The 10,562-nt window shown below is 49.6% G+C and overlaps 1 protein-coding gene across 1 annotated transcript; it reads left to right on the plus strand.

The window, feature by feature from the left end:
- Positions 1-504: 504 nt before the first annotated feature.
- Positions 505-10,020, plus strand: LOC143838944 (hyaluronan synthase 1-like). Its single transcript, XM_077340840.1, has 5 exons — positions 505-540; positions 2,424-3,076; positions 4,332-4,557; positions 6,317-6,449; positions 8,925-10,020. The coding sequence occupies exons 2-5, from the start codon at positions 2,441-2,443 to the stop codon at positions 9,685-9,687; spliced, it is 1,758 nt and encodes a 585-aa protein (XP_077196955.1). The 5' UTR covers positions 505-540; positions 2,424-2,440; the 3' UTR covers positions 9,688-10,020.
- The last annotated feature ends 542 nt before the right edge of the window (positions 10,021-10,562 follow it).

The following is a 10,562-nucleotide window of genomic DNA, read 5'->3' on the forward strand; positions in this document are numbered from 1 at the left end:
CATCTGGAGGGCCGCAGTTTGACTACCCCTGCTTTAAAGCTGTGGTCATTCCCAGGAACTGTGTCTGTTGGGCAGGATCTCTTGACCTCCCCTTCTGACTCTGGACCCTCATTCTACAGGTCGCCCTGATGTCACAGGGACATCAGCCAATGGCAACCCGGAATCTTCTGACCGTTGCCTTTCGAAAAGGAACTGTCAGAGGGAAAACTCAGAAAGATTCCATCTTTGCCTCTAGCCTGGGGTGGATCCTTTGAGGACATTAAATACAGAGGGTATGCTTTTAACAGAAGGTTATCACTGGGTGGGGGGGGGGGTTAGGGTGACAAGTATTGGCAGAGTGTATAGATGCAGGAAATGTGGAACAGAATAAAAGAATAAAATAGTTTTATTGAGAGAGAGAGAGAGAGAGAGAGAGAGAGAGAGAGAGAGAGAGAGAGAGAGAGAGAGAGACCTAACTAACTGTTCTCTTTTCTGCAAGCAGAGAGAAAGTGTACTCAAGGGAGCAGGAAGTCTCCCATTGGACCAATCAGGACACTGGAGGTGATAATTTGAAAAATATATTTCAGGAAGTTCTTTCTCTAACTATGCTATATACACATCTCCTCCGATGCCCTCTGCAGGACACTCTTTATATTGTACTCCATTATGCACAATGCAGATCTTGCACATTCCAACAATAAGCAGACGTGTACACAAAGATGCTGAGCATAAGGTTGCCAACTAATCCCTGCTCCTGTGCCTTGAAAAACTAGTTGATCTGCAGACAGGAGCAAAGGCACTAATATGCTGCGAAATGCTCCATGTGCTTCCTTCTGCAGACTGAATGATCATTCTCTCCTCCTTTGGCAACCGTGTGTGGAAGCAGGTCAAGGGCTGGGAGGGGGCCTTAGGAAGCTGTTGTGGCTTAACCAGTCCCTGATTGGCTCTGGTGCTGATGACAGAGCTGTGTCTTGGGGTGGTGGCCAGGCTCTGAGGAACAGGAAAGGAGTCTGGTAAATAGAATTAGTGTGGTATAGTGGTTAGAGTGCTGGGATAAACTCTCTGAAAGGCCTGGGTTCGAATCCTACCTCTGCCATAGAAGCTCGCTGGATTATCTTTGATCGATCAAACATTCTTGGCCTACCAGTTTGGTGTAGTGGTTAGGAGTGCAGACTTCTAATCTGGCATGCTAGGTTCGATTCTGCACTCCCCCACATGCATCCAGCTGGGTGACCTTGGGCTTGCCAGGACACTGATAAAACTGTTCTAACCGAGCAGTGATATCAGGGCTCTCTCAGCCTCACCCACCTCACAGGGGTCTGTTGTGGGGCAAGGAAAGGTGACTGTAAGCTACTTTGAGCCTCCTTCGGGTAGAGAAAAGCAGCATATAAGAACCTTTGTCTTCAGTAATATCAGGGCTCTCTTAGCCTCACCTCCCTCACAGGGTGTCTGTTGTTGGGAGAGGAATGGGAAAGAGATTGTAAGCTGTTTTGAGCCTCCTTTGGGTAGAGAAAACCGGCATATAAGAACCAACTCTTCTTCTTCTTCTTCTTCTTCTTCTTCTTCTTCTTCTTCTTCTTCTTCTTCTTCTTCTTCTTCTTCTTCTTCTTCTTCTTCTTCTTCTACCCTACTTCAAGGGGGTTCTTGTGAGGAGAAAATGGAGGAGAATGAGGTCAGCCATTTTGGGACCCATTGGGGTATGACTGAAGTCATTAAAAAAAAATAACAACTGAGATACATTATTAGGAGAAAGTTGGGGGGGGGAGAGCATCTGTGCAGATGGAAAGCCCGCGGCTTGGAACTACGGGAGAAGAGAAAGTGTTTGGGAAAGAGAACTCAAAGATTTCATGCGGAACACATGAAAACACTTTAGAACAAAAAGCTGCTCCACAGTGAGCTGGCCGAAGACTCCGGGACCCATGTGTGAGGTGCCTTTATAGGCGTCAGGAGTCCTGCCTGCCTCTTTACACTGTGTGCGCTGCATGGTGGGTCCGTCTGCCTCCAGCCCGCCCTCCGCTGCGTCAGTCGGTGGTGCAGTTCATTCCTTGCCATGCATTTTAAATCATCTCTTTGGTTTGGCATTGATTGAGAAGAAGCGACTCTGTGAACCCTCTGGAGCAACCACACGGTGGGGGAGTGGGAAAGGATTGTTTCGGAAGGAAAAGAAGGAAATTCGCGATCCCGAAGATGCAATGTGTGTGTGTATTTTCCCCCCAGGAAGCCTTTAAGGTCTGACCATAACCATCGTTGTGAAAACGTCATGAAAATCTATGTAGGGGATACATGTTTGGAAAGCTATTCAAGCCTTCCTGAGTCAGGAAAACTTGCTAAAGATTCTTCCCCTCTTGCGCACACCGCAATGATTTTTGTTCTAGGAAATAACAAGGCGGGGGACAAGAATATTTCATAGCTGTATTCTTATGCTTTCTTCTCTTTTCTTTCAGCTGGATAGTCCCTCATCATGCCACTTCCTATGCCAATCAAGCCTCTGGTCTCCTTCCCCCGGTCCTTCCTCACCTACTTCCTCTCTTCCCTCCTCCTGGCCGCCATCTTGGCCTCCTACACTTTGGGCTTCCAGCTGGTGAGGCATCCACTGAACCTGGCTTCTCTGGGCCTCTACGGAGCTTTCTTGAGCCTCCACTTCCTCGCTCAGGGATGTTTTGCCTACCTGGAACTGCGCAAGCATCAGGGACCTGTCCCACCCTGCAGCTTCTCCAAAACCGTGGCCCTCACCATTTCGGCCTATCAGGAGGACCCTGCCTACCTGCGTCAGTGCCTTGAATCAGCCCGAGACATAGCCTATCCAAAGCAACTTCTCTATGTGGTGATGGTTGTCGATGGCAACGGTCCCGAAGATCAGTACATGATGGAGATGTTCCAGGAGGTCTTTTGTCATGAAAGCGTGGGGACCTGTGTGTGGGAGGGCAACTACCACAGTCCCCCAACGACAGAGGCACTGAAGGAGGCCCAACAGCGGGAAGTGGAGACGTTGATCAGGAACAAGAGATGTGTTTGCATCATGCAGAAGTGGGGTGGGAAGCGGGAGGTGATGTACACAGCCTTCCGTGCTCTGGAGGACTCAGTGGACTATATCCAGGTATGAGTTATCCGTTTCCTCTAGATTGCATGTCTTTGTGGCTCAGCGTAGAACCGGATCTGAGGGGCTATGACTCAGTGGCAGAGACTCTGCCTTGCATGCAGAAGGTCCCATATTTAATCCCCAGCATCTCCAGTTGGACCTCTACACAAGATCATGGAGAGTCATTGATAGGCTGATTCTGCACTTACTTTTTTTTTTCCAGTGTAGATTCTGCTGAATTCAGATCTATTTGAACTCGCGTCTTCCTCTATTCACCCCCCCCCCATTGAAACAGAAAGTATTCTGAACTTGAATGGGGAAACTCAGAACAGGGAGGGAAGTCAAGTGCAGCAAGAGGCTCTTTCTTTTCTTGAACGAGGGGCGGGAAAAGAGGATTAGAGACAGCAGGGAAGAGGGAAAAAACCCAAGAGGCAAATCTCTGCTGAGAGAAGTTAGGGCTTCTGGAGCACAGTCACTTTAAGGGAAGCCTTGCAACCAGGAACCAGGAAGTCTTTGAACTGACACCCTGGCCAATCAGGGAAGACTCCTTTGCTCCCAGGCATGGAGGAGTAAATTAATTTGCAAAAAGGAGCTGTCTACACGTTTATTCATGGCGGTCTTTCAAATATTGAGGCTTATATCCACTCCAGGATATGGCAGGGAAAAGGTAGGGTCACCATGAATCAATCATGCATGTTGCAGAGGGGAACTTTAAAGCGCCCATAATCAAAGTGGAAATCGAATTCAGTGTATATTGCAGGGATTCATTCAAACTGGGAGTGGGTAAAAAGCCCCAAGCAGACTACACCGTAGTCTGAGTGGATGATACCGCCCATGACGGACAGGCCAGGTTCTGCCTCTCTCCAAGGGTAACCAGTGAGAGCTGTCAGGATATGGAGAGCAGATTTGGGGAAAGGTTAGTTAGGGTGAGCCACAGACAAGTAGACAGCTTAAGTGCTGACATGAAAAGAGGGTTTTCTGACTGAGGGGAACCTCCCCGTACCAAGTCCTGCCTTCCTCAGTCCCCACCTCCCAAATCTCCAGGTATTTCCCAACCTGGATCTAGCAACCCTAGAGAGGTTTAGAGAAATGTTCAACAGGAAGTAAAATGGACAATAAGGAGTGATGCAAAAAGTCTGAAGCGTGTCCACAAGCAAAGAGGTGGCCAAACTGGGACTCTCCAGATATAATTGTAGCCCAAATCATCTGGAGAACCCCAGTTTAGCCACCTCTGGTCTACAGTTTAGAAGTCACCCCTTCCATTTCTGCCCAGGTCTGTGACTCAGACACCAAACTTGACTCCATGGCAACCGTGGAATTAGTGAAGGTACTGGAGGCAAACGAGCACTGCGGGGCCGTCGCGGGGGACGTGCGGATCCTCAACGTGTCGGATTCGTTCATCAGCTTCATGAGCAGCCTGCGCTACTGGATGGCCTTCAACATGGAGCGGGCCTGCCAGTCTTATTTCGACTGTGTCACCTGCATCAGCGGCCCGCTGGGTGAGTCTGGCGATTGGTTGTATGCAGAGGAGGGCCTATAGATTGAGAAGAACTTTGGGCGGTTGCTTCGGAAGCAGGAGACTCAGGACTGGGAGCTTCAGTCAGCAATCTTAGTTAGTCTTGTCGTTCAATTAATTGGGGAGGCATTTTCCAAAAGGACACAGGAGAATGCACCAAGACAAAACAAAGAGGAAGAAATAAATGGGCCAAAAGGAAAAGGCTCTCGAAAGATAGGGTGATTCCTTACACCGGGCTTCCTCAACCAGGGTTTCGTGAAACCCTGGGGCTTCTTGATGGCCCCGGAACAGTTTCCTGGAAGGCTGGTAGTTAATTCATTTTTAATATATTTTTAACTGGTTAAACATTGATCAGGTGATATGACCATATATGGTCATATCCACACACCCACCCTCAAATGGCCAATGATGGGGGTGGGAAGGGGAGGGGCCCCAGCTGGACGTGTCCACAGCTCTGCTTCCCAATCATATTCAGCACAATCGAGCCACTCCTGGGGTTTCTCAGAGCCTGAGGAATGTTTTGGGGGGTTCCCAACATTGAGAATGGCTGCCCTGCACATTTGGTATTCAGCTTGGTCGGGAGGGGGGGATTTACTTTTAGATACTTTTTCAATTCCTTGAGATCTGGATCAAGCGTAACTAGAAACAGTATCCAAACATAAATTCCCCCAGACAAAACTGGACGCAGAATGCAGAGGGGGTCAACCAACCATTCAAGAGACTTTTCCTTGTGCAACAGACATATTCTGGCAAAAAAGGAAATCCCTATCTGTGGATATTTTAAGGAATGACGGATGACACCAGATAGAATCATAGAATCATAGAACCATAGAGTTGGAAGGGGCCATTCAGGCCATCTAGTCCAACCCCCTGCTCAATGCAGGATCAGCCCTAAGCATCCTAAAGCATCCAAGAAAAGTGTGTATCCAGCCTTTGCTTGAAGACTGCCAGTGATCTCAAGGAACTGTTCTAGTAGGGAATTTATATGTAATATAAATGGTGTCTATGGTGGGGAGAGGAAAGAGAAGGCGAATGTAAGCCGCTTTGAGCCTCCTTCGGGTAGAGAAAAGCGGCATATAAGAACCAACTCTTCTTCTTCAGTAATATCAGGGCTCTCTCAGCTTCACCTCCCTCACAGGGGGTCTGTTGTGGGGAGAGGAAAGGGAAGGTGACTATAAGCCGCTTTGAGCCTCCTTCGGGTAGAGAAAAGCAGCATATAAGAACCAACTCTTCTTCTTCTTCTTCTTCTTCTTCTTCTTCTTCTTCTTCTTCTTCTTCTTCTTCTTCTTCTTCTTCTTCTTCTCTGGGATGGTTTTTGAGCCCAAATACGACAATTTTATGGCATTAGAAGTTTCAGAGTTTACAATCCAACCTACCAGCACCACCCCAGTGGACTCAAATATGCTTGGTAGAAAGTGTCCTAAAATTGCCACTGACTATGGCAACCCCAGTGAGGGGTTTTAGAGGCCAGGGAGAAGCAGAGATGGTTGATCATCACCTCTGCAGAGCTTTCCTTGGTGGCCTTCCATCCAAGTATTGACCTGCTTAGCTTCTGAGATCTGATGACATTGGGCTAGACCATGCCACCTCCCCTCCCTAAACGAGACTTACTTGCTAGTAAACATGCCTGCCTTAAAATAATGGTGTAATATGGGAGAGCTGCTTTCAGTATATAACAAGATCTGCCTGGGTTGAGTTCACACCGGCATGAACTTATCTTTTTGGGTACATCATCTTTCCAGGCATGTACCATAACCACCTATTGCAGCAGTTCCTGGAGCCCTGGTACCATCAGACCTTCCTGGGCAACAAGTGTACCTTTGGGGACGATCGGCATCTCACCAACCATGTCCTGAGTCTTGGCTATGCCACCAAGTAAGGGTGCGTGAGAGGAGAGCCCTCTGGGTTCTGTGTTTGAAAGTTAAGCGTTGTACTAAGTGTACTAGACCAGGGGTAGTCAACCTGTGGTCCTCCAGATGTTCATGTACTACAATTCCCATGAGCCCCTGCCAGAAACCGCTGACAGATGCTCATGGGAATTGTAGTCCATGAGCATCTGGAGGACCACAGGTTGACTACCCCTGTACTAGACCACACATCTCCAGGTGGTCTGCACCTCTAGTTCAATAAAATTAATGAGCGGTAAGCTTAGAAGAGATCAAAGGAAGGACTTCTTCACCCAAAAGGTAATTAACACGTGGAAATCACTGCCGCAGGAAGTGGGTGGTGACTACAAGCATAGACAGATTCAAGAGGGGATTGGCTTAACATATGGAACAGAGGTCCTTCTGGGGCTCTTAGCCCCAAGATATAGATAGAACACTCTGTTTGGGGCAGCGATGCTCTGTTGGCTTGGTGCCTGGGGGGGGGGCAACAGTGGGAAGGCTTCTGGAGTTACGGCCCCACAGGGGGACCTCCTGAAGGTGACCACTGTGTGATAGTGTTGAGTTGGATGGGCCACTGGCCTGATCCAACATGGGTTCCTTTACATTCTTATGTCTAGGGCAGTGATGCTTGGTATTGTTGGAGCTTGAGGGGCAACAATGAGAGGGCTTCTAGAGTTCTGGCCCCACTGGTGAAACTTCTGATGGCACCTGGTCTTTGGCCACCATCTGGATGGGCCATTGGCCTGATCCAACATGGTTTCTTTTATGTTCTTGTGCTCTTACATAATTAAAAAGTCATCCCCAGTGCCATAGAGACAAATCGGGCAGTTGCCTAGGGTTCCCTAGTTCAAGGAGGAGCCAACAAGCCAGAAACTGCATGCCGGAATGATTTATGTCCACATCCAATGGGAGTATTGCCAGCTCTGGCTTTAAAAATTCCTAGGTGTTTGGGGGAACCCTGTTTAATGGTAAAGGCTGCAGGTAGCATCCTGGAGGGATAGAAAAATCCCAGATTGAGCAGTAGTAATATTTTATATTAAATCAGACTGTCAGTCAATCAATGTCAGTATTGTCTTCTCCAGGTCCCTTAATGGTACCTTGATGTGGAGATTTTCAAAATGGCGGCTGGGGAGAGCCCTCACATGTTGTGCCTGCAGTTTCCAGCTCTAAGCAAAGGGGGAGGGAGTTTTTTTTTAATTTTTTCAAATTCTACCCTTATTTAGAATCATAGAATCATAGAATCATAGAGTTGGAAGGGACCATACAGGCCATCTAGTCCAACCCCCTGCTCAACGCAGGATCAGCCCTAAGCATCCTAAAGCATCATAAAGCATCCAAGAAAAGTGTGTATCCAACCTTTGCTTGAAGACTGCCAGTGAGGGGGAGTTCACCACCTCCACCATTTGGGCACATTGACATGCTCCATCCCCAAGTGGCCAATGATGGGCCTGGGGGGGGGGAGATGAGAAGGGGAGGCCCCTGGTCATGTACACTTTTGCCAGCCAAGGCTCTTCTCACTTCCAGGGGGTGTGGCAGAGAGGCATGGCCAGCTGATGCCTCAAAAAATATTTCAGAGGTGCCACTATGGTTAAAATGTTGAAGAATGCTGGTCTACTCTGACAGGCAGCAGCCCTCCAGGTAGAGACCTCTCATGTCTTTCCTGGCCCTTACTACCATGTATTTTAGACTGGAAATGGTGGGGTTGAACTTGGGCCCTCCACCAGGCAACGCAAGGCCTCTCCCACTGAACCGCAGACCCCTCTTGGTATTAGGCAAGGCTGCTAGGAGACACCATGAACTCTCAGGTAAGAGACAGCAATTCAAGTAAAACTACGAGCCATGGGGAAATATGTGGATGGGGAACTGGAGTTTTTCTGAGCCTTCAGGCTCCCCAGAGCCATTCTCCACTGATACCCTACCCAAGCATCACACGACCTCTCTGTCTCCTGGAGCCTCACGTAGACTTGTGCTCCTGGGCCTCTGTCCAACCTCTCTCCTTGAACAAAGAGACAGATGAAAAGAAGGAACCACTTGCCACCATCATCGAACTGAGCTTTTAGACCTTTCCAGGCATGTACCTCCTCCCCCAGGCTAGCTGTTGTGTATGCAGTTCCTCAGAGGGCCAGAGCTTGGGATCCAAGCTGGGTAAAGCACCCAATCAGAAGCTTGAGATCCCTGCTAGGATCATAAAAAACAGCCAATGGGAAACAAGGATGACAGCTCTTCTGTAACCAATGAGATGCCAGGGTTAACATCCCATGAGAGGTCTTCGCTTCGGACCAATGAGGTTGCTGGGCGGAGAGATCCTTCTGTTTGGAATCTGTATATACTGGGTGAGGCTGGGAAACTCAGTTCAGATTGCTTTGCTTGGGTCAATAAAGAGCTGAGACGAACCCCAGCGTCCTGGTCTCTGAACCCACAGATTTAACACAGTCCTTGTGCCTCTTCCCCCTCTTCTTCCCAGGTTCACCCCCCGTTCTGTCTGTCGCTCTGAGACGCCTTCCGTCCTCCTGCGCTGGGTCTCCCAGCAGACGCGCTGGTCCCGTTCGTACTTCCGCGAGTGGTTCTACATGGTCCGGTGGTGGCCTCGGCACTCCCCGTGGATGACCTACGAGGCCATCGTTTCGGGACTGTTCCCCTTCCTGGTGGCCGGCATGACGCTGCAGCTCCTTTACAGCGGCCGCCTCTGGGGCTCGCTGTGGGCGCTCATCTGCATCCAGTTGGGTGGCCTGGCCAAGGCCTCGTACGCCACTGCCCTGCGCCGCAATCCCATCATGCTCCTGGCTTCCCTCTACTCCGCCCTCTACATGGCTGCTCTGCTGCCCACCAAGGTCTTTTCCCTGGTCACCCTGCCTTGGGCTGACGGTTGGGGCACCTCCGGCCGGCTCCACGTCCACACCAACTATTTGCCCCTCCTGCCTCTGCTCACTTGGTGGGGGGCCGTGCTGGGGGGATTGGGGTTCACCCTCTATAAAGAGGCTGTGCGAGGCTGGCAGGATCTGGAGGCGCTGACCTACGGGCTAGCTGCCTGCCTGGCCCACTGGGGGATTCTGCTGGGTTTCTACTTGGTGAAGGTGCGCCATGCCTGCCGGCGCCGACGTAAAATCTACCGGTTGGATCCAGCCAGAAGAGGTAGGGAGGCTGGAGAACTGGGGACTCCTGGAAGGTACAGACTGGCTGAAGAAACTGGGCTCAAGCTGGAAGCTCTTCAGGGTTGCTACGTGTAAGGAAGGGGCAAGGACCCAATGGCTGGCTTAAAGCACGTCCTAAGAAGCTTTTCCGAAGGCAGAAAGACTCCGACTTGTCCAAGGTGGACAGAGAAGGAAACGACCTTCTTGGAGCCTTCCTTTCTCGTCTTGAAAACCCCGAGAAAGTTTTCCACGGGTACTTCATACCCATCATGAACATCATGAAAGCTCTCTCCTATGGGGAGGTGTGACCATGCATGTGTGTGTTTGTGTGTGAGTGTAGTGGCTTCTTTCCCTCTACATGGCTCCATTGCCCTCTAACTCGATCAGGTCTCTTTCCCTCTAGAACAGGGGTAGTCAACCTGTGGTCCTCCGGATGTCCATGAACTACAATTCCCATGAGCCCCTGCCAGCGTTTGCTGGCAGGGGCTCGTGGGAATTGTAGTCCATGAACATCTGGAGGACCACAGGTTGACTACCCCTGTTCTAGATGGTTCCTCTACTCTCCACCTGCTCCAGACATCTTGTCCTCTATTTGTTTCTTCTATCTGGTCCAGGCCTCATGCCCTCAATATATTTCCTCTGCCCTCTACCTGCTCTAGGCCTCCTTTCCTCTACATAGTTCCTCTGCTCCCTACCTGCTCCAGGCCTCTTGCTCTCTACATGGCTCCGCTGGTCTCAACAACACCCAGGCCTCTTGAATTCTAAACTTTGTGTCTTTGCCAGTGACACTTTCTGACCACACAGCCTAATCTATGTCCCTTTAGGGTTTTTACTCCACCTCTCTGTCCACTGTCTAGTATTATGTTATTCATTCTGCACTTCCATTAACACTGTTGCATTGAAAAGCTATTAAAAGACATCTATATTTCTGCAATGGCCCCATGGCTTCTTGCTTGATGGAATCTGGGGGT

This window comes from Paroedura picta, chromosome 5 (genome assembly GCF_049243985.1).
Source record: "Paroedura picta isolate Pp20150507F chromosome 5, Ppicta_v3.0, whole genome shotgun sequence".
Taxonomy (NCBI): Eukaryota; Metazoa; Chordata; class Lepidosauria; order Squamata; family Gekkonidae; genus Paroedura; species Paroedura picta.